We start from the raw sequence: 25,183 nt of genomic DNA on the forward strand, positions 1-25,183 counted from the left end.
GCGGTAGATATTTTACCTGAGTGCATGCATGGGTTAGAATTTAATTGAAATAAGTATTCAGGTTATGTTGAAGATTAAATGTTAAGCAGCACGCCTCCAGATTCATGTTTATTTTCAAAATGAATTTTATTAAGTAAAAGTTGTTAATAAAGAAAAATGGACAAAGTATAATTGATCAGTTAATAGAATTCACATATTGGCAGGGACTACCTTGGACTGAAATTTAGGGAGAAGTGATTTCTCCCTTCAGGAAAAATAATGAGAAGTTTTGAAATTTAGGGAGAAGTGATCATCAAATCGAGTTATATCATTGGATTTCTTTTCTAATTTTATTTCACAAAATATACAATCATGTACACCATAGATGTACATGCATATAAAATATACATGTATATGGCACGGAAAATAAACAAATGTGTATTTGAAAATGGCTATGATGATATTGAATGAAGTAATAGTTGATTGTAAGCATTTGATTAACATCAACTCAACATTACATCAACACAACACTTTTTGGCCGGGTTGCACTGGTGCAAACCCGGGTTATAGTATGGTGAATGTTGGGCGCCGGGCGGGCGGCGGGCGGGGAAAAACTTTCGTAACAGTTTTCTCAGCAACTACTTATCACAGCCTTTTGATATTTGGTATACAGCATCAACACATGGTCCCATACTGTGGGATTCGATTTCAGGTCTGTCGCTCATCCACTTCCTGTTTGCTGACCTAGTTAAATTTTCAACATTAATGGTCAATTGCAGGAAATTTTCGTAACAGTTTTCTCAGCAACTACTTATCACAGCCTCTTGATATTTGGCATACAGCATTGACACATGGTACCATACCGTGGGATTGGATTTCAGGTCTGTCGCTCATCCACTTCCTGTTAATCCACTTAGTTAAATTAGTTAGATTTTTCGACATTAATGGTCAATGGTAGGAAATTTTCGTAACAGTTTTCTCAGGAACTACTTATCACAGCCTCTTGATATTTGGCATACAGCATTGACACATGGTCCCATACTGTGGGATTTGATTTCAGGTCTGTCGCTCATCCACTTCCTGTTTATCCACTTAGTTAAATTAGTTAGATTTTTCGACATTAATGGTCAATGGTAGGAAATTTTCGTAACAGTTTTCTCAGCAACTACTTATCACAGCCTCTTGATATTTGGCATACAGCATTGACACATGGTCCCATACTGTGGGATTTGATTTCAGGTCTGTCGCTCATCCACTTCCTGTTTATCCACTTAGTTAAATTAGATTTTTCGACATTAATGGTCAATGGTAGGAAATTTTCGTAACAGTTTTCTCAGCAACTACTTATCACAGCCTCTTGATATTTGGCATACAGCATTGACACATGGTCCTATACTGTGGGATTTGATTTCAAGTCTGCAGCTCATCCACTTCCTGTTCACATTTATGGTCACTGGTAGGAAATTTTCGTAACATTTTTCTCAGAAACTACTAATCACAGCCTCTTGATATTTGGCATACAGCATTGACACATGGTCCCATACTGTGGGATTCGATTTTAGGTGTGTAGCTCATCCACTTCCTGTATACCCTACTGAATTAAATTTTTGACATTAATGGGTCAATTTTTTTTTTCGTAACATCACAGCCTCATGATATTTGGTGTACAAATGCAACCCGGCCTTTTCTGTCTTTGACCCATTTTTAATTTTTTATTTAGGTTCAACAATTTCTGACTGTAACTTTTAAATGCAATTAATTAAGAAGAAAATTTCTTTAATTCATAATAATTATCCATATTCTATCAATTTACATCAGCTTCAATGATGAATATTAGATCTACTATCATAAATGTAATGGCGATAACAGGAATGGACCGGCAAACATATATGGGATATTGTAAATCAAACAGGAAATATAGGGGAATTTTGAAAATCAAACAGGACATATAGGGGAAATTGTAAATCAAACAGGACATATAGGGGAAATTGTAAATCAAACAGTACATAAAGGTGATATTGTAAATCAAACAAAATGTACAGGGGATATTGTAAATAAGACACAAATATAAGTTTGAGGTGACTTAATTATCAATTAGCTAGCTTTTTATCATCTGCTGCATTCATATCAGAGTCTTTCACAGCTTTAATTTACCGTAAAATCAATGTGCTATTTTTAGCGATGTGTATTTCCAATTGTGAATTCCAAATGTTGCTATGGCCACGCTTCAGGGCATGTGCTAATTACGTCAGATTACACAATTAAATCTGCCTCCAGGCAGTATTATCGGGTGGAGAAATATACATGTCAGACTTTTCATTGAGATTTTAGGGCGACTAGAATTTCGCTTTTCTGATCATATAGGGCGAGGTGAAAATATTTACGACGAGTTTTCGCCCGACTACGCCCTGAACGCAGTCCCTGATTTGGGTGTTTAAATGGTACTGAAAAATTACTTTTTTATAATCACATGTACAATTAAATTTCTTGAAAACAGTGAAGTAACCACCATGTCATTTTTTGTTGCCATTTTGCCTTTTAGTTTCTAATGCATTTTGTTTTTAGATATAAAATCTGTGTTTTCAGGCATGTCAGTGATTGCATGATGTCACAATATGATGAAGATATATATGAGAGTCCATTCTTTGTGGCCCTAGAGAAACAACACAAGTCTTTGTTTGATAAGGCAACAGCCAATAGATGGGTGGTAAGAAAATTTTATAAATAACTGGTCACACTAAGTCTTACTTAGAAAACTCTGATACTGAAAAATATTTTCACATGATTTTAGTGAAACTTAGTATTTTGTTGATTTTAATTATCATGATGCCAGCTAAATCAGGGCTTTATTAAGCTGTAGGACGCCTGCCATAAATTTTGTGGAAAGTAACATGGTACTTTTGCAAAGAAAGAAAAATAAGAACTTGATGTCTGTTGAATTTCAGAGATTGCAGGAGTAAGAAATTGCACGAGTGGTAGCAGCCATTAAATGGACCCTTCTATAGAAGTGAAACAAAGCCCTGTAAATTAGGATGTTTGATATTGATCTCTTTTTTTAGCTCACCTGTCACAAAGTGACAGCGTGAGCTTTTGTGATCGCTTTTCGTCCGGCGTCCGTCCGTCCGGCGTCCGTCATCCGTCCATAAACTTTTACTTTAAATGACATCTCCTCATAAACCACTAAGCCAATTTCATCCAAACTTCACAGGAATGTTCCTTTGGTGGTCACCTTTAAAAAATATTCAAAGAATTTAATTCCATGCAGAACTCTGGTTGCCATGGCAACCGAAAGAAAAAACTTTAAATATCTTCTTTTAAAAAACCCTATAAGCTAGAGCTTAGATATTTGGCATGAAACATCTTCTAGTGAGTGTCTACCAAGTTTGTTCAAATAAAGTCCCTGGGGTCAAAATTGGCCCCGCCCCGGGGGGTCATTGATTTTCCCTATATGCATATAGTAAAAACTTAAAAAATCTTCTTTGAAAGAACTCAAAGAGCTAGAGCTAAGATATTCAGCATGAAACATCTTCTAATGGGTGCCTACCAAGTTTGTTCAAATAAAAGCCCTGGGGTCAAAATTGGCCCGGCCCCGGGGGTTATTGATTTTCCTTATATGTGTATAGCAAAAACTTAAATAATCTTCTTTGAAAAAACCCAAATAGCTAGAGTTTAGATATGAAGCATGAAACATCTTCTAGTGTGTGTCTACAAAGTATGTTCAAATAAAAGCCCTGAGGTCAAAATTGGCCCCGCCCCGGGGGGTCTTGATTTTCCCTATATGCATATAGTAAAAACTGAAAAAATCTTCTTTGAAAAAACCTAAATAGCTAGAGTTTAGATATTAAGCATGAAACATCTTCTAGTAAACGTCTACAAAGTTTGTTCAAATAAAAGCCCTGGGGTCAAAATTGGCCCCGCCCCAGGGGTGTCATTGTTTTTAACTATATGTGTGTAGTAAAACCTTAAAAATCTTCTTTTAAAAAACCCAATGAGCTAGAGCTTAGATGTTTAGCATGAAATATCTTCTTATGGATGTCTACAACAAAGTTTGTTCAAATAAAAGCCCTTGGGTGAAAATTGGCCCTGCCGGGGGGGGGGGGGGTGAAATGATAAAGAAGAGGCTATAGAATAATAGCCTCTTGATTTTGCTAAAATTTCTAATTTGGGAAGCTGGCTTTACCTGGTGTAAGTTAGGATTTTTGGGAAATCTGCATGAATTTAAAGAAAATTACAATTGATAAGAGGCCTTTTATGTTATAATGCAAAAAATCCCTTAAATTGTATCATTTTTTGTTCAAGATTTGTGTTCCAAAGTTTTCTGCAGTGAAGAAAGATGAATTAGGAACAAAAGATTTTGAGGATCATATATTGATACCAGCAGTTGATAATGACAGTGCCTTTACTACAGTCTCTAAACATGTAAGTTAATTAACAATTTGTGGTCTGAGTTTCTGTGTTAACCCACATGAAGGTTATTAGATCTGTTCAGCAATTCATAAATGCAGTTCATGTGATCTTCCATATCTTCCTCAAAGTGCATTAGTAAAATAATAGGATAAGATAAATAGAAATTTTGCTGAACACGATTTCATTGGTCAATATTTTATGCACCTGTTGCTGCATATTGAGGCAATTTGATTCATTTTACCAACAGTTGATTACATGTTATCATATGTTACATGTTAATCAACCGTGGGTATCCGATGATAAATGTACATTACAAAAATAATGGAAAGAAGATGAAAAATTGAATGTTTTTTTAACTTTAAACTATTTGACAGTCAAAAAGTGATTGATCTTGTCATGCTATATTCATTAACTGGGTTTCTTTTTGAAACAAAACTTGATTGCAATCATTAAAAACTTAAAATCTACAATCTGATTACCAGGTACATAGGCTTTTATGCTGTCAAGTGTATTTTACATTTAATTTACAAAAGTAACCAAGTGTTTTATATTTGCATTGCTTCAATGGACATTGCATAGTCAAAAATGTAGCAGTACCATATATGTGAACATTGTATTGTTGTATTTCTAGAAAGTTGAAATTCAGTCAGGTCAGATCAATCTTGCCTCAGGATTAAAAGCAGGAAAAGTGAGTATAAAGTTCAAAATGGTCATAGTAGTTGTATTGTAAAGTTGTTTGACTACAAGTTTAGTAGATGTGAATTTGATCCTTGCTTACCACTATCAGCCTTTTTGATCAGCCATTTTGATTATGTTCCTGTTTATTTGTCATGTACTTGAATGAATGACAAAAACTGTTGAGCACCAAATGACTAAGATAATTCTGAAATAGTCACCTTTATAAATTTCAGAAGTTTACTCTTTTATGGACAGTTTATGTACCCTGAAGAAGGCTGTTCAGCCAAAATATTGGTGTATTAAAGGGAATTTTAAGAAAATTGCTGTTGAATAATTCTTTTTAACTACCAGTATTTATGTATAATTAAGGGACTTAATGTTGGTAAATTAGTCTTAGATTTTCAATTAATCAGCAGTTGTATTACTTTAATCACAGTCTGAATCCCAAATTCATTTCAATAACAGTAATGTATTGTGATGCTGTACGACTCAGAAGGTCTACGAAATATTATTTTCGTTTGTCGAAATATCTTTGGCTCTTTTGTACTTTACATAATTCACCTACCATAAATTTGTGCAAAGGCTTAAGATATGCAGCCATAATAAATTCAAAGCAATTGTATTTTAACTTAAGTGGCAACTCTTAAATGTTTATTATAAGTAAATGTTTGTTTTTACTTTGTAGGTAGATATTTTATTTGAAGAGACATTCTACAACACAAAAGATGAAAGTTACAGGGTGGTCTGTGTATCAGGGTTCTTTAACAGGGAAATTACGCAAGGTACATCAGTCTTAAATTATTTAAATAATACCATTACAAATTATTGTTACATTATTATAACATTTTGTAAAACTGTAAATACACAGCCATAGGTTAAACTGTCTCACACTGTGTGAAGAAATGTGACAGGAAAAATACACAAGATAGTACCATATAAATTTTATGTTTACAGGAACATGATCAGTAGATTATTTCAATTCACATTACAGGGAAAACTCACCACATCAAGTTTCATTATTTTATGGAATAGTTTCCAGTTCACTTAAATAATACAATTTATCTTAGAGAATTGATTGAAATTGATGGAAGCTGCCTTAGGTAGTATCTCATAAAGAATACAGGGACATTGTATCTTGCTTTAAAGCTTTTAATGTTTTAATTCCCATTTTTATTGATTTCACACATATAGAAAGACATGTAAGCAGTGATTTTGCTTTGCATAAAATAGATACAGAATATATAGGCCTTTTACAATTGCAGAGTGTTAAAAATTTCTATGTAAATTTGAAAATTTCCAAAAATATTTCATTTGATCAGCTGTGTCCAAACTTTTCATAATGCTTGGAGTGAAAATATCCTTAACATGTGTGCATTGTTAATCGGAAAAAAAAAAGATTTTTTTTTAGATTACTGTACTAAATTTTCCCAATTTATAATGCATCTGTTCGTGCCTGTATGTCTTGTTGTATGTTACATGAATATGTTTTTTTATGTCCAAGTTTAAGGTATTAGGGGCTCATTTCCTCTTAAAGGCCTCGCTTTCTCTTAAATCAAACAACTTGACTTTTAATTTTACTTATGACACACAGAAATATTTTATGTTGTTTCACTGATGCAAAAGGTTTATAGTCAATTGATATGATAATACAGTGCAACCTATAAGGAAGGAAGTGCTGATTTGTTGTACACAATGAAATGAGCCGCGTCATGACAAAACAAACATAACGGGTTTGCGACCAGCATGGATCCAGACCAGCCTGCGCAGTCTGATCAGGATCCATGCTGTTCGCTTACAAACCCTATTACAAGTAAAGAAACTGATAGCAAACAGCATGGATCCTGATCAGACTGTGCTGTTGCACAGGCTGGTCTGAATCCATGCTGGTCGCAAACCCATTATGTTGGTTTTGTCATGACGCGGCTCAAATTGATTGCTGCATTCTTAACTCTATCTATTTTTCTCATCTAGTCTGTCTAATATGATAAGGTTACATGAAGAAATATTTTTGATAAGGTTACTTGTCACTGAATTTGAAGATGGTCTTTACCTGCTTTGAATTTGATATTGATCATTGTTTGTTATACAGATTTTAAGATCTAATATTTAAGCAGTTATACTGAATTAGCCTGCTTTGTTGTTATGTTGTATCAATGCCTATTTATGCCATTATTTTGAAAAGTTTATTTTTTATTGAAATAGATGATTCATCAGATTCAGGGGTAGATTCAGACTGGAGCAAAATTCCTGTCACCTATGATGAATGTATACATATACTTTGGGGACATCAAGGTAAAATTTGACCAAATTTATCTTAAATTTTTTGTTTTTCACATTTGCTTTGTAACTCTAAATTTATCTTATGAATCTTTGTTCTACCTATTCTGACATTTTCTCCACAAGTAACAAACATGTTCATTAAAGGAATTTATAATTTAATGATAAACAAGTAGCTTTAAGCAAATTGTTTTCTACCAGACATTGTTATAAAGTTTGTAGACTGGCTATTAATTTATGAATTTAAAGTTTATTTTAGTTTGATTACAGAACAAGTTCTTGCAAGTTATATTTATCACATTCAAGTCTACTTTCTGGAACTAACCATGAGGAATCATGATCTTGACCTGAGTAGGGCTCGAACCCACCATCCCTTGGTTGAGAGGCAGACACCTTATCTATAAGGCCACCTCTTCTCTTATATTTATTAATCTTGGGCATATATACATGAACATAATGCTGCTTTTACTGAGATATTTGTACAGACTGGCAACAGTGTTGTTAGCTCGACTATTCGATAAGAATAAGTAGAGCTATTGTTGTCACCGGAGCGTCGGCGTCGGCGTTGGTGTCCGCGTCGGCGTAACCACTTATGTTAAAGTTTTTGTAATAGTTCAAATATTTTCAAAGTCCATTGACATATGGCTTTGAAACTTGGCACACTTGTTCACCATCATGACCCCAACCTGTAGACAGGAGGAGGTAACTGTATCAAGCATTTTGACAGAATTATGCCCCTTTTTCGACTTAGAATTTACGTTAAAGTTTTGTAATAGTTCAAATATTTTCAAAGTCCATTGACATATGGCTTTGAAACTTTGCACACTTGTTCACCATCATGACCCCAACCTGTAGACAGGAGGAGGTAACTGTATCAAGCATTTTGACAGAATTATGCCCCTTTTTCAACTTAGAATTTACGTTAAAGTTTTTGTAATAGTTCAAATATTTTCAAAGTCCATTGACATATGGCTTTGAAACTTTGCACACTTGTTCACCATCATGACCCCAACCTGTAGACAGGAGGAGGTAACTGTATAAAGAATTTTAGCAGAATTATGCCCCTTTTTCGACTTAGAATTTACGTTATAGTTTTTGTAATAGTTCAAATATTTTCAAAGTCCATTGACATATGGCTTTGAAACTTTGCACACTTGTTCACCATCATGACCCCGACCTGTAAACAGGAGGAGGTAACTGTATCAAGCATTTTGACAGAATTATGCCCCTTTTTCGACTTAGAATTTACGTTAAAGTTTTTGTAATAGTTCAAATATTTTCAAAGTCCATTGACATATGGCTTTGAAACTTTGCACACTTGTTCACCATCATTACCCCAACCTGTAAATAGGAGGAGGTAATTGTATCAAGCATTTTTTTTTACTATCAAGCACTAAGAATAGTCGAGCGTTGCTGTCCTACCGACAGCTCTTGTTTTTATTGTTAAGACAGCTTCTGAAAACAAATAAAGATAGGCTGTTGTTGAGACGTTTTTCATGATTAAAAAATTTACTGTTTGGACAGTATTGGACCTGTTACCAAAAGAGTAAACAAAAGCTGAACATATATTAACATACATTTGAATTGATAGTAATATATAAAGTATTGAAGATGAATTATAATGCTGTGTTGTAGGTAGTAGTAAAACAAAAGAAAATTTTGACAAGATGTTGAAGATATTTTGCGGGGAGTATCAGAGATTTGAGGGGACAGCTGACAGCATTCCTAATCTTGCAGTATGTTTATAGTATCACTGTATCATTATACATTTGTAATGTTTTATAACATTAATTTAAAAGACATGATTTGGGTTGATTTCAGTAAAATGTCAGGTGAACTTATCCATTCTTTATACATGTACATCTGAATTCTGGATGATTGTGATATTATTGTATATAAATACATGTGTCTACCATCTTTTGATGATAAATTGAATAATTTTTTCTGTTTGTTGTAAATTAGACAAAGTTGTGAATGTTATTTTATATTTGGTTCTAGATAATTTGTATTGGAAAATACTGATTTAGTGGAAGTAAACGATGCTGATGCTAGAAATAGTTATAAACATTGAGTAAAAATTGAATAACTATAGAGGATGATTGATTTTATTTAGAAAAACAATCTTTTGTTATCATATTCTAGGATCTGGTAGCATCCCACGTAACCAAGGCTATGCAGATTGTTCTAAAAGATCCACAGATAGTAAGTAACAAGTGCAGTTGTTCATAGAAAGTATAAAATAAATCATGAAAGTATGAAGTACAGATTCTTCTAAAAGATCAATAATCAGCAAGCATTTAGTGCAGAATGTTCTAAAAGATCACTAAATAGAAAATATTTTATGCAGATTGTTCTTCCAACATAAAGGGAAAACAATCACTTCTAAAAAAAATTTATTCTGTTTATTTCGAATTACATTGAACAGTGGCAGCTATTTACATGTATGTCTGTGAATAGCCCATGCGTTTATATTTGTCAAAGGTTTCCAATAGGTTTTCTAACTTTAAATAATTAAATAAAAATCAATGATTTTTCAGATATAAAGTTAAAGGTAAAGTAATACTGGAAAATAATTGCGATTGATTTTCTACAATGAAAACTTGAGAAGTATGTAAATAGATCTTATTTAAACAATATATTTGCTTTAAGGCATAGCTGACAGGTTAATGTGATTGGCATTGAACCATTTTCCTGTTAGGGCAGCTTTGGGTTTAATAATTCCAAAAGAGATATTGAATGTTTTGTCTGTACAGTATTGATAAAGTCCGCCATTTCATACAATCTTGAGCTAAATAGACAGCTTGGGTCTACATAGCTTGTATTCAGCAGTTCTTGGCATGTTTGGTATTTTCCATCCACAATTATGAATTTGTTTTTTAGTTTATTTGGAAAAATTTGAAAAAAAAACAAACAAAAAAAAACAAGTTTCTACTGGTGCCTAGAACGTTAAGTGAGTGAATACTTTTCAGTCTGTAACTGGAATAAGATTTCAAATTGAAATTCAGAATATTCAAAGACATACATGTAAATGTATTGTATACAAGTGAAAATATCCCAGCGTTATAATAATTTTGAATAAAATTTATTGCAGAAAAAACTTGTTAAACAAGAAGACATGTTCATGGCCAGTTTAAAGGTAGCTGTTGAGGTAAGGACATGAAACGTCGTATATAATTCTTTAACAGTTAACATTATAGCATTAAAATAATTTACCAAACAAGAATAGAAAATGATAATACATACACTGATTTAATTTTGCTTTAAGTCTTTATTACAAGATTTAAACTTTCTTATTGAGTCAAGAATTAGTATGACAGCAATCAAATTTATGCCAAAATTTTAAGTCAAAATCCATTCTGAATTAATTATTTACTTTTGTTAGATATAAAAGACTCCTGCTTAACTTTTGTCAAGCTCTGAAATGACTCAAGCAAACTGTTCATCCGATAGCTCTTGTTAATTTCTAATGTTATCCCTCTTATTAATTGATTCATAGAATAGGAAGAGCTGTTGTATTCACCAATGTGTTGGCATCACATTTTGTATAAGATTTTGCATGCAAGTTGGTATATCCATAACTTCACACACTTATTTGAGAGCATATGTCCAAGGCCCATAATTCTAAAATTGATTTTGACAGAATTATTGCCCTTGCTGAAATATGATAAGTCTACCTTATCCAGGCTCTTGTTCTACTATCAGGCACTGAGAATAGTCAACAAGCTATCTTAAAGACAGCCCTTGTTTGTAGTTATTCTTCATCTATATTTGATGTGTTTTTTTTTTTACGCCTTTCATGTACATGTTGTATTCAATGGGTATTTTCTGGTATAAGTGCTTACTTCTTGAAAATTTTGCCTGTATTTTACTTATATTTCAGACATATATGATGAATGCTGTACATAAACACTTGTTTACTACAATCACAGCTTGTGTCAAATCTTCGGATGCCCTCATTAACAAGATGACGAGAAACTTGCTAGATATTCGACTTCACAATCTGGACATTAGATCAGAGTTTGAGGAAAACTTACCATATGCTAAGAAGGAAGTTTCCAGATTAAACCAGTTTAGCACTCCACTTGGAAGGGTTCTGTGTTTGAAGAGAGTTGTAACGGCTTTGACAAAACCGCTGTTTAAATCACAGGAAAATGAAGGTATTTTACTTATCTATTAGCTTCAGAAAAATATTTTAATTTTCTTTTAAAAGTAAAGAAACAAAAACAGATAAAAGGATTTGTGTATGTTTTGCATGAATATAACATTTTCATATGCCTGAAAGAATTTCGGGCATATTATGTTATACCCCCTGACGTCTGTCCGTATGTCTGTCTGTCCTTGCTATTTAAAAGAAGTAGGGGGCCATGTAACAGAACAAAAGAGAACAATGAAGTTCATTCCGTAACAATAGAATAAGGGGCCATGGCCCTCTATTAAACAAAAGAAATGGCCCCAAAGTCCATTTAAGTGGTACATCCCTTAGCAATTTGGTTTCCGGAGCATAAATTAAGTTCCATTTGGCTTACAATGTACAGACTTCATTGGATGATTTTCCATATTGGGTAGAAGACCCCTATTGATTTTGGTAGCACATGGTATTACCTTAAAACTGAAAACAGTTTCCGGAGCATAACTTCAGTTCCATTTTTGCATACAATATTCAAACTTCATAGGATGATTGTCCATATTTGGTGGAGACCCATATTGATTTTGGGGTCATAAGGTCAAGGTCACTATTACCTTAAATCTGAAAATAGTTTCCGGAGCATTACTTAAGTTCCATTAGGCCCACAATATTCAAACTTCATAGGATGATTGTCCGTATTGGGTAGGAAACCCCTATTGATTTTGGGGTCACAAGGTCAAAGGTCAAGGTCACTATTACCTTAAATCTGAAAATAGTTTCCGGAGCATAACATAAGTTCCATTAGGCCCACAACAGAGCAACAGATAAGCTTTAAAAGTGAATTGGGTATTACTCCATCATTTCCTTTGGAATTGGGTATTGGCTCAATTTAATTGGGTATTCCAAAACTCGATACCCTATGATTTCAAGATCAATTGGGTATTCAATTATGAAGGTATGAATTTTATGGTTTCAATATCAATAAAATTTAAACGGTATTAAAAAGAAAATAGGATTAACAATTTACTAGAAATTTTCACAATTGTTTTATTTTTTATGTAAAAAGCTCATGTTATATTTCATAATATTTTTAACAAATTCGTTTTCTGACTGATTTTTTATTATTTACGAATCATTTTTCCCTTTTGCACGACGCCATATTGCTTTCAAAGCGTCTATTGATACAGCTGGGACCTACTTATTGACGGTCTCCTCAAAATCAACGGTCTCTGCCGGTCTGTTAAAACCGTCGACCTGAGTAGACAAATCGACAGTCTCATGCTTTATTGATATGGCTTAGTCGGTCATTGGAGACCGGGGACCGTCGAAGACCGGAGACCGTTGATTAGTTAGCATTGATTCGGGAATATTCGGATTGCATGCATATCGATATAATTTGTCCAAAACAACGAGCGTACGACAGATTAATTTTGCGGTGATGAAAATAACGATACGCACGGGTTTTTAAGACAATTGCATATTTTATTTTTTTAAATGGGTTTTGATACGCATTCTTAAAAAATCAATTGCGTATTTTCTAAAATTAATTGCGTAAATACGCAAATACACACCTTATCTGTTGCTCTGCACAATATTCAAACTTCATAGGATGATTGTCCATATTGGGTCGGAAACCCCTATTGATTTTGGGGTCACAAGGTCATAGTTCAAGGTCACTAGTTCCTTAAAACTGAAAACAGTTTCTTGAGTATAACTTCAGTTTCATTTGGCCCACAGTACAAAGCCAAATTATCATACTATGTCGCATGTGTCAAAGGTCACAGCCAAATTTTCTAAAGATAAAAAGATAAGTTTCTATATATAAGACTGAGATGAATACAGCTTCCCCAGAAGTCAAAATTTTCTCTTATTATTTTATAATGACATATAAGGATTACCTATAGTAGTAGAAATTATTGTCTCTACTTGACCTAAAAAAATATTATTCTGGAAATTAAATTTCAAAAATGACAGCAGTTCTTGATTATTCCACAGTAATATCCATGGGTAAGTTTTTGACTAAGATGTCACTACATTAAACTCATTGTAATGAATGTCCAGCATTTTGTTGCCTAAATATTGTTATATCATGCCATATCTTACACTAGCTGCTGTAGTCATCATTATATATTTTATCGGGTTTAACGTCGCACCAACACAGTATAGGTCATATGGCGACTTTTCAGCTTTACTGGTTGAGGAAGGCCTCAGGTTCACCTTTGTGCATGATTTCAGGCACAAATGGGCACCTGAGTAGAACCATTAGCATTCAGTAAGCTAGTTGGATTGCTTTCTCACATGAAAGAATCCAAAGAGGCTTGCGTGGCTCAAACCTACAGCGATGATAGGCAAGTAGTTTGAAGTAAACAACCGTAACTTTTACATTTTAGGTTTAATGATGTCCTCTGACGAGCTTTTGCCTTTATTGATATACCTCATCATCAAATCTCAGATGGCTAATTGGTAAGATATATGTTATATATGTATGTACAATATGTATATATCTTTATATTTCACTGTGTTTGAAAAACTAAACATGATTACCGTACTCCATTGTTATTATATTTTTCTGGTCATTCGGGATATAGTGTTGAAGATTGAATTCTGATTGGGGGCAAGAGAGATGTTGTACTTTTGCATTATCTCTTGCGAACAGACTTAATGGAGGATTCACCTCGTTTTTTTTTTCTGGATAGGTATCATGAAGACACACCATTCCTAGTTTTGACAGGTACTTAATTAATCAAGATAATAATAAAATTTATTTTTCTGTTGTTGAACAGTTATAAAGGACATGAAAAAAGAACTTATATCATACCAGGTCAGCTTAAGCTTTGTAAGAATCATCAGAATTTATTGTTGAAAACTTTGTGTATGTGTTTTGTACATAGGTGTGTATTTGTAAGCCTGTTGCTTAAGATAATATTAACAGTTTAACACTGTTCTCCATGTATTTTCAGGACAGCAAATCTAATGTACATGAAGTACTTCCAGGTTGCCAAAATGACAGAAAGCAATGAGTTCAGGTAGCTATAGTTGACTTTTATTCAAACTGCATACATTCATTTAATAAGGGCAAAACTATAAGCCTAAATTATGTTAAAAATTGATATGTAAATACTTTAGATAAGACTGCTTCTGCTTGACACAACCAGTTTAAAAGAACAATTGTGTTAATAATTTCATGTTGAGGGAATTGTTATTTTACTTAGATTTTATCATTCTACTGCATTTCTCTTAAATTGTTACAAATATTTTAATATTAGAAAGTAAATGTTCACTATTTATTATTGTAGTTTACATGCTTATCGTTGTCTTTAGTTTAACTATAGTTGGCAACTGAATCTGCCCATGTGACAAGTGCAGACCAGTGATGGCACATCCATAATGTTTGATTTTCAATGATCCTCATTTTTAGCTATTCAGTCTGGGAACGTATTTTGAATTTTTCCTAAATTTGATGAATTGTTATGAACAATGGAGTAAATTTAAGGTGTTTAGAGCAGTAAGGTTTTAACTACTTATTATTAACCAGGTTTTCAATTTTGAAAATCCTGGTTATTAGATTGGGGTATGGCGGGCGGATGGGCGGCTGGGCGGATGGGCGGGCGTCAAACGAAATTGTGTCCGCTCTGTAACTCTTCAACCCTTTGAAGAATTTTGATGAAACTTCAGACAAATGTTTACCACATCAAGATGACGTGCAGAACGCATGTTCCGCATGGCTGGCTCCAAGGTCAAGGTCACAGTGACATTAACATTGGCGTCAAACGAAATTGTGTCCGCTCTGTAACTCTTCAACCCTTTGAAGAATTTTGATGAAACTTCAGACAAATGTTTACCACATCAAGATGACGTGCAGAACGCATGTTCCGCATGGCTGGCTCCAAGGTCAAGGTCACAGTGACATTAACATTGAAAATCCTGTCCGCTCTGTAACTCTTCAACCCTTTGAAGAATTTTGATGAAACTTCAGACAAATGTTTACCACATCAAGATGACGTGCAGAACGCATGTTCCGCATGGCTGGCTCCAAGGTCAAGGTCACAGTGACATTAACATTGAAAATCCTGTTTACATGATTTTAACTTGATTTGGCAGTCAAAGGTCATATCATCTTTGGAGGTAATTTAAAAAAGATATGATATATTATTTCATGTCTACTTTGTAACTTGAAAATTTTAAAAAATTTGAACTTTTTGAAGAATTTTAGAGCAAGCGTATATTTCTATATGATGTTTCAGCAGTTGATGTCTCAATGATTGTACTAAAACATCTATAGAACCCTCTCAAACTTGCTTTCATTTAACTCAAATTGTTGTCTCATTATTAAGTATACTCCTTGCAGACAGTATTGTTAGCCGAAATTTACATCCTACTCATTATCATGTATTCTCATGAATATTATCTTTTCCTTCATGTCATGTTATAATCTTTTGAATATTCATAGCAATCTTCATTCCAAAATTCATACTATAGTATAGAATCAGAACAACATTTTTGAAAACCTGGTTTCGTGGCATTGCCATGTTTCTTGTTTAATATTTTGTTACAGTTTTTACTTGGCAACAATAGAAGCTGCCCTGGATTACATAAGTTCTGGCAATTTGAAGGTAAACAACTTATCATTGTTTGCTTATTATATATACATGTGTACAGAAATTAAAAGGGGGCTTCACTGGCTGAGTGGTTATGGTTTATAACTGTGAATCACTTGCACATCACAGATGTAGGTTTGAATCCCACCAGGGATGTAGAAAATCTTTCATGTGAACATGGTATCCATCTTGCCTACAGGAAAACTTGTAATTTAAATAACACTTGGTGAGGCAAGAAAGGCAATCCATCAGTTAAGCTGAAAATTTACTATATATCATTTACATGTATAATTTTGACATGACTTAAAAAAACAATAACAATAATAAAGTATATAGGTGTAAGACACTTTCTTTCAATAATCCTATCTGGTTTTTTCTTCTGTTTGTAAATTTTATTTATTACCAGACATATGCATTTTTGTAGCATTTATAGTCCATGAAGGCACATGAAAGTGTTTCAAGGTACTGTTGTTGCTATTGTGTGTATTGAATCTGTACATATATATATGCCATTATTGACATGTTTTTAAAGGCCTAAGAGATTTGTTTATACCATATTTAATAAACAAATGAATGTTGTTATGTTAATTTAATTAAGAAATAGGGAGTTTAAAGGATCAGAGTTGATAGGTAACATAAGGTTGATGTTTTAAGAACTAGTGAGTTTTGATTTTGTCATTTATATGCTCAACAACACTGTTATTACGCTCATTATTGGTTATATTTGTTTACAGCAAGGTAAAGAAACTGGGTTTAGCAGACAGACATCTGGAAGTACAACAACCAGCAAAGATAAATTCTTTCAAGTAAGTCTTCCTTTCATCTAACTGTCTATATTATGCTTTAAATATGATATCTTCTGTTAGTTCAGATAGTTTGTTAATTTTCATTTCATCAAAGCAGTTTTTTGTATCATCATAAAGTGGAAATATTGCTACAACAGCATTTGATTTGAGTTGAATTCTACACTATCTTCCTATGAATGATAATTTTGAATAATATTTTCTAGTTAAACATATTTTTTACACATCTTTAATGGGCTGTGAGTTTAATTCAAGATTAATCAATTCACAGGTGAAATGATACATACAGATACACATTGGATTTTTTCTTCCTTCTGTTGAAAAGCTGAAGATCTGCAATTTTACATCATCATTGTCTACATGAGTTAAAGCAACAAAAACTTTCACATTACATCATGCAACCGTCCTGTGAACAATATAAAAGTGCTGTTGCAACTTTCTACATTTAGTCATTGACATGACAGACCTTTGATTGACTTAAAACATCTTTAAACTTTTTTTCAGTATGTTCAGTACGGAGATGAGGCTGCCGTAAGCCTGATGTTGAAGAAACATAAACCTACAACTGATGATATCTCCACTAAGCTGTGTCACCCTCTATGTACATGTGATAAATGTATAGAAATTACAAGTCAATCGTCACAAAACTCTGGGGCTGTCTCGTCTATAGCTAGGGATGATATGGGTAGAACAGGTGATTTTATATTCTTTACATGATATGTTTTTGTCTTGTGTAATGATGTTAGCGAAAGAATCTGTGAAAATGTGTAAGGATCTTAGTGAAAGAATCTGTGAAAATGTGTTATGATCTTAGTGAAAGAATCTGTGAAAAAATGTAATGATCTTAGTGAAAGAATCTGTGAAAATGTGTAATGATCTTAGTGAAAGAATCTGTGAAAATGTGAAATGATCTTAGTGAAAGAATCTGTGAAAATGTGTTATGATCTTAGTAAAAGAATCTGTGAAAATGTGTAATGATATTAGTAAAACAATTTGTGAAAACGTGTAATGATCTTAGTGAAAGAATCTGTGAAAATGTGAAATGATCTTAGTGAAAGAATCTGTGAAAATGTGTTATGATCTTAGTAAAAGAATCTGTGAAATGTGTAATGATCTTAGTGAAAGAATCTGTGAAAATGTGTAATGATCTTAGTGAAAGAATCTGTGAAAATGTGTAATGATCTTAGTGAAAGAATCTGTGAAAATGTGTAATGATCTTAGTGAAAGAATGTGTAATGATCTCAGTGAAAGAATCTGTGAAAATGTGTAATGATCTTAGTGAAAGAATGTGTAATGATCTCAGTGAAAGAATCTGTGAAAATGGATGTAAGAAACATTCAGTAATATAATGCATTTAAAACGAGCATTATTGACTGTGATAAGATTAATTCAATGGTTATATTACACGGAGAGCATGTATTAAAGGAATATGTATGTTTGATATTTTCAGCTTTGCATATAGCAGCATTTTATGGGCAGGGAGCTTTGATAGACATTCTTTGTAAACATGGGTGTCTCACTGATGCTACAGATTATCTAGGTTGTACACCACTACATCTCGCTTCACAGAAAGGCTATCAAAATATCATTGTAAGTATTATAATAGAGGGTCATATTGCTTGGAAGTTTTACAATTGTAGTCTGCAACCATAAAAGTGAAATTTTATGATTATTTTGAAGGGTAAGATTCATCTTAAGAAAAGTTTAATGTCAATCTACCTTTGAATTAGTATCCCACTACAGGATTGCGGTTTTTGTTTTTGTTTTCATTGGTGGTTTTTTTATACCAATTTTAACACATTTTGGCCATATCTGTATTGTCAGTCCACCTAACCAGCATTCCTTGATAACTAACCAGTATTTAAAGGATCAACTTTTAATGCCACATGATTTCTGAATCAGCAGTCGGAGACAAATGACTCGAAATGTTCGAGATCATTTGTCACAGAAAAAGTATGTCTTGCCCAAGGATTGAACCAGGGACTGCTGGATTACTTTTTTGACGCTTTCCCTATTGAGCTCAATGGACAGACTCTGACCCACAGGAATACTATGAAAATCATTCATTTATTTTTTAAAATTCAAAAGTACATGAATATCAGTTTAATACATGGAAAATAAATTATGATTTTGTCATACGAATTTGAAATTTGTAACAAATTTAGACATTAAGTTTAATGATAATATTACAGTTGCTGTTGGTACATTTTGGTGCTGATATTAGTGCTGTAGATAATGAAGGAAATACATCACTACATTTATGTGCTAAAAATGGTCATGAAGATGTAAGTTGGTAACTTATTACCTTTTTATCATTTCTCTATTTCTATTTCAAATTCTATGAAAGTTATATGTTGTATCAGTAATACTGATGAATTTTTTTTAAATAAATGCTATTTATTACCAAAATGATTGTCTTTGGGAGATGTAAACTTTTTTATGCAATCTATTTAAAATAAAGTATAATTAGTAGTTAAATATGAAAAGTTTATTTTAACATTTTAAAAAAAAGCTTTAACCTGACACTGCTGGAACCAAAAGTGGTAAGACTTTGCCACCAATATAGAGCCAGCTTGCACAACTTTGAAGTTTGACCAGGTTCCATACTGTTGACTAACTTTATATTTCATCTTGATCCCTAAAATTGATAATGGACAGTTCCAAAATGGGAGCTGGACAACTCCATTTCAGAAATTTAGCAGGTTTAGGGTTAAACTACATTTCTACATGCAATTTGACACTGATCTGTTATGATGATTTAGGAAAAGAAATCTTCCCTCATGTATGACATATATTAAGAACAATTTTATTGCAATTCTAAATTTTTCTGTATTTCAGTGTGTTAAAGCAATACTATTTCTAGACATATTGAAGAACAAATTAAATGTGAATGCACAGAATGATATGGGAGACACACCATTACATATGGCAGCTAGATGGGGATATGGTGAGCCTATATCTCATTTTCTGTTTTAATACAAATGTTTTCTATATTAAACATGTTCTTTGGTCAAAGATGAATTTTAGTATAAACCTGTCCATAACATTAACTAATATTGTAAATTTTAAAAACTTCTTGATAGTGTTTTTTCTTACCTTTTAGCTTACATGGCACAAAATGAGCAATTAGGATTATCTGCTTTCCAACAAGCAAAATCATATATCAGTTATAACTTTCTTTGAAATCACAGTACTGAACTGATTTTGCACTGTCATATTTATCACATTACTTTCATTGCATCCAAAAATTGGCTGACATGGCAATGAAAACAATAAGAATAAATAAAAACTTCAAAATCATTTTTACTAGAACAGAAGGCCCAAAGCACTGTGTCTGATATTGTGTGTGTTGCATTACCATTTAGTTCTCTACCATGATTTGATTGAATAGAGATTGAATATTATTGGCGGTCACTTCTTTTACTTAGGCTCACAGAAGAAAAGCTGAAAAATTTAAAATTGTCTTCTACAAAAACACAAGGATTTTAACCTTTTGATACTGTTTGATGTCAAGCATTGTGTAACTTACTTCAACCAAGTTTTTCAAATCGTGGCGCTTTGCCAAAATTTGCCCTATAACAAGTGTCACCTGGTATACTAAAAACTGATTTTCTTCTTTCATCAAAGAGCTGTTGATTTATTGGCAGATATTTAAGATATTTGGTAGTTATGCACCTCCTATGAACCTGTTCAATCAAGATCAGCTTGTTTTCATCTGGGATAAAAAGAATTTAACAAACTACAACAGTGTAGCTTATAAATATTTTTGATAATATTTTTCTTTTCCCTGTTGTAGATGGTATAGTAAATTTCCTGCTAGAGTCGGAGGCTGACCCTCGTGTGAGGAACAGGAAACGTCAAACACCTTATAATGTTGCTCAAAATGCTGACATCAAAAAAAAGTTACTGGCAGTCCTGAATGACCCTCCACCTTTAATTATTAGACAACCTGTGGTAATATTTTCATATTCCATACCATTATTATACCCTCGGTCAACATATGTCATTTGAAGATGTGATTAAACATACCGTATTGTTTCTATTTAATGCATCCTGCACCCCCCCCCCCCCCTCTAATTAGCCCCCCCCCCCCACACACACACATGCATTGAGGCTTTAAATGGAAACAATATGGTATGCAAAATTGCAAAAATCGTAAATGACTTTCTTATTTTATTTATGCATAAAAATAATTTATGTTCTCTTTATTGGTTTTTGCTTTCCTTATTCTATATAACATCGTATTTTACTCATAATGGGTTTTTTAGCTCGACTTTTCTATGAAAAGGGGAGCTATCCTACTCGCCCCGGCGTCGGCGTCGGCGTTAGCGTCGGCGTTAGCGTCGGCGTTGGCGTCACACCTTGGTTAAGTTTTTCGTACCACCCCACTTTATTTCAGAAGTATTACAAGTATGGCTTTGAAACTTACCATACTTGTTCACCATCATAACCTCCATCTACAGACAAGAGTACATAACTCTGTCAAGGTTTTTGACAGAATTATGGCCCTTTTTTAGCTCGACTTTTCTATGAAAAGGGGAGCTATCCTACTCGCCCCGGCGTCGGCGTCGGCGTCGGCGTTAGCGTCGGCGTTGGCGTCACACCTTGGTTAAGTTTTTCGTACCACCCCACTTTATTTCAGAAGTATTACAAGTATGGCTTTGAAACTTACCATACTTGTTCACCATCATAACCTCCATCTACAGACAAGAGTACATAACTCTGTCAAGGTTTTTGACAGAATTATGGCCCTTTTTTGACTTAGAAAGTGTATTGAGCTTGGTTAAGTTTTTTGTACCACCTCACTTTATTTCAAAACCATTGGAGGTATTGCTTTGAAACTGACCATACTTGTTTACCATCACGACCTTCATCAACAGACAAGAGGACATAACTCTGTCAAGGTTTTTGACAGAATTATGCCCCTTTTTGACTTAGAAAATACATTGAATATGGGTAAAATCCACTTATTGCCTTAACCCTTTGAGATATTGCTTTTGAAACTTTTAATGCTATTTCACATCATTACCCCCATCTGTACGCAAGAGAAGGTAACTCTGTCAGGGATTTGTTTTAAAAATTAAGGCCTTTTATCGACTTAGAAATCTTGGTTAAGTTTTTTGTACCAGTCAACTTTTTGACTGAACTGGTTGAGATATTAAATTGAAAGTTGGAATACTTGTTTACCATCATGGTCCCAAACATGGGCAGGAGAAGGTAATTCTGTTAAGGATTTTATTTGAATTATGGCCCTTTTTGACTTAGAAACTCAGTTAAAATTTTCATTCTTGTCCACTTGTTGACCTAACCATTTGAGATATTACTTTGGAAGTTGGAGTTCTTATGTGCCATCATGAGACCTATCTGTAAGCAAGAGAAGATAACTCTGTGAAAATGTTTCTTGATTTGTACTTAGAAATTCCTAGTTAAAGTCTTGTGTGCCCTTAACTGTCAAAGTTTTGTTTTATAGGCAAGCACTAAAAAAGTCGAGCGCGCTGTCCTTCTGACAGCTCTTGTTGACTTAGAAAGTGTATTGAGCTTGGTTAAGTTTTTTGTACCACCTCACTTTATTTCAAAACCATTGGAGGTATTGCTTTGAAACTGACCATACTTGTTTACCATCACGACCTTCATCAACAGACAAGAGGACATAACTCTGTCAAGGTTTTTGACAGAATTATGCCCCTTTTTGACTTAGAAAATACATTGAATATGGGTAAAATCCACTTATTGCCTTAACCCTTTGAGATATTGCTTTGAAACTTTTAATGCTATTTCACATCATTACCCCCATCTGTACGCAAGAGAAGGTAACTCTGTCAAGGATTTGTTTTAAAAATTAAGGCCTTTTATCGACTTAGCATCTTGGTTAAGTTTTTAGTACCAGTCCACTTTTTGACTGAACTGTTTGAGATATTAATTTGAAAGTTGGAATACTTGTTTACCATCATGGTCCCAAAACATGGGCAGGAGAAGGTAATTCTGTTAAGGATTTTATTTGAATTATGGCCCTTTTTGACTTAGAAACTCAGTTAAGATTTTCATTCTTGTCCACTTGTTGACTTAACCATTTGAGATATTACTTTGGAAGTTGGAGTTCTTATGTGCCATCATGAGACCTATCTGTAAGCAAGAGAAGATAACTCTGTGAAAATGTTTCTTGATTTGTACTTAGAAATTCCTAGTTAAAGTCTTGTGTGCCCTTAACTGTCAAAGTTTTGTTTTATAGGCAAGCACTAAAAAAGTCGAGCGCGCTGTCCTTCTGACAGCTCTTGTTGTTGTATAAATTTGTAATTAAAGAAATAATGATTTTATCCTAGGTTTTCAAATTATTTGACCTTTACTTAATATAATGTAAGCTGTAATAAAGATTTAATGATTTTTAATGAATGCACATTTTAAAAATTAAATATTTTTCATTATTTCCCATAAATTACTGTTGCAAATATTCTTCTTCCATCTCTTATGCATGCATTTGCTATGAAAGCATATACTTTCTTCTTATTATAGAAGCCAGCAACCTTGCCTGTTCAAAACCATGTAACAAAGACTGCCCCAACCTCAGCACACATCCCTACCCCCTCCTCCACCCCACAAACTGACCTAGGTAGCTCTACCAGACAAACACAGGATAAGGTATGTAAATATGGACATGAAATATCAGAACTGTTTTACTGTAAATATTTCCTAAGTGTACACAGTCTATTCATGCATTCTTTATCCCTGTCCCACTTTACATATTTACAGACACATGGAAGTGCAACAGGGTGGTGTTTAAGCAGCAAAAGTGCAGACTGAAAAATTGGCAGGATGGCCCAGGACGGCACATGCCCTTTCCATTCCACTCTAGATTAATCACTATTGTCCATTATGTCTACAAAAAAAAAAATGTTAAAACATAATCGTATTCATACTTCTTGCCAGATGTATTTGTCTTTTTGTAGACATATAAACTGTAACAGTCAAAGTCTTTAAACAATGTGCTGTAGAATAGTGTATGGCTGACTTATCATTTACCATTAAGCCTTCAGGAGGCAACTGATTTTTCCCATGTAACCAGTACAGACTAAGATCAGCCAGCACATCTGTGCCATCTGGCTGGTCATGGTGTGCACTGTTAGCTTTTAAGTTAGTATATATTTTTAAATTATTCCTAAAATCAATTGATGGTGTCGTCCATTTTAAAAAATGGTGTAGTCCATGTTGAAAAATGGTGTCATCCATATTGATAAAAAAACAAGTTTTATTTAAGAAATTTTGTGTGGTAAGGGTTAAACCGTTAAATCTGTGACAGCTTTTCACATACAGACATAGAGATTTTCGTCTCTTTAATGTTAAAATGACACTAAGTTAAATTTTTTTGCTGTCAAGCTGACTTTGAATTAGTAAAATATTTCAAGAGATTCACTATTATAATTGTGTTTGACCCATAATTAATAATGAAAAATGTGTAGGATAAAATATAAAAACTACCAAACTGTAAAAAGACTGTCCCACTCTTTTTAAAAAATGAATGTTTCCAATACATAAAGAGTGATATTTATAGATGTTTCCATGGGTTACATGGATTATTGGTTTTTAGCATAGTAAAATATAAAATTAAACACATTTATGGCAATTCTTTTTTTTTTTCATTTTTACCTGTGCACTGACCATTTACACATAATGGCATAATTTCACTTTAAAGAAATTGGATTGCAACTTCCAGCATTAAGATTATACAGTTCTATAATTACTAGTATTTGGCAACATATATTTTATGAATTGTGTTATTTTAAAAACAATGCTTTCATTTATTTAATTTTAGACACCACTTGGATTTGAAGTAATAGATGTAAAGGTTAGACCTCCAATACAATTGGTAGATAACTCTAGCAGTGAAATGATGTCCCCAACTACACCAGCAGTTGCTTCCCTTGATCAGACAGATTTGAAACAGATTGAAAAACTGTACAAAGCAATAGCAAGCAGGGACTTACCTTTGGTCAGTGTTCCACTTATTTTGCAACAGAGATGATATTTAACAGATATTGTAATTTGTTTCTATTTTTTATGTGTTTTTGGTAACGTTACAAAAAAATCATAGGGATGTTGTCGTACATTGTGCAGACTTGAAAGCACTTGTCTGGCATCAATGTTGGTGTGACTACTGCTAGAGGTGTGTCATTCTTTCTTGTAAAAAAGTTGTGGCCCTACCTTTCAGAAGAAAACTTGTTCTACACAGTTACCTTCTCCTCATACAGCTGACAACTATAAGATCATCACTTAACCTTAACTTTAAAGCTGCACGCCTCCAGAAGAGCGAAAATATTTCA

General features: G+C 33.4%; 1 protein-coding gene across 3 annotated transcripts in view; it reads left to right on the forward strand.

The window, feature by feature from the left end:
- The window catches only part of LOC132726011 (ankyrin repeat domain-containing protein 27-like), a 45,058-nt gene that overhangs the window by 1,228 nt on the left and 18,647 nt on the right, over positions 1-25,183 (forward strand). For all 3 annotated transcript variants that reach the window (XM_060711251.1, XM_060711253.1, XM_060711252.1), the window contains exons 2-21: positions 2,566-2,686; positions 4,279-4,398; positions 5,018-5,074; positions 5,750-5,846; positions 7,267-7,356; positions 8,977-9,077; positions 9,484-9,543; positions 10,433-10,489; positions 11,222-11,498; positions 13,858-13,930; positions 14,428-14,493; positions 16,023-16,080; positions 16,800-16,871; positions 17,373-17,562; positions 18,319-18,458; positions 19,061-19,153; positions 19,707-19,815; positions 20,665-20,822; positions 23,379-23,504; positions 24,676-24,852. In XM_060711251.1, the coding sequence (XP_060567234.1) occupies positions 2,582-2,686; positions 4,279-4,398; positions 5,018-5,074; positions 5,750-5,846; positions 7,267-7,356; positions 8,977-9,077; positions 9,484-9,543; positions 10,433-10,489; positions 11,222-11,498; positions 13,858-13,930; positions 14,428-14,493; positions 16,023-16,080; positions 16,800-16,871; positions 17,373-17,562; positions 18,319-18,458; positions 19,061-19,153; positions 19,707-19,815; positions 20,665-20,822; positions 23,379-23,504; positions 24,676-24,852 (2,226 nt within the window). In that variant the 5' untranslated portion in view covers positions 2,566-2,581. The remainder of the gene's footprint in view (positions 1-2,565; positions 2,687-4,278; positions 4,399-5,017; positions 5,075-5,749; positions 5,847-7,266; positions 7,357-8,976; positions 9,078-9,483; positions 9,544-10,432; positions 10,490-11,221; positions 11,499-13,857; positions 13,931-14,427; positions 14,494-16,022; positions 16,081-16,799; positions 16,872-17,372; positions 17,563-18,318; positions 18,459-19,060; positions 19,154-19,706; positions 19,816-20,664; positions 20,823-23,378; positions 23,505-24,675; positions 24,853-25,183) is intronic.

This window comes from Ruditapes philippinarum, unplaced genomic scaffold, assembly GCF_026571515.1.
Source record: "Ruditapes philippinarum isolate M1 unplaced genomic scaffold, ASM2657151v2 ctg79_1_1_1_1, whole genome shotgun sequence".
In the NCBI taxonomy this organism is placed as follows: Eukaryota; Metazoa; Mollusca; class Bivalvia; order Venerida; family Veneridae; genus Ruditapes; species Ruditapes philippinarum.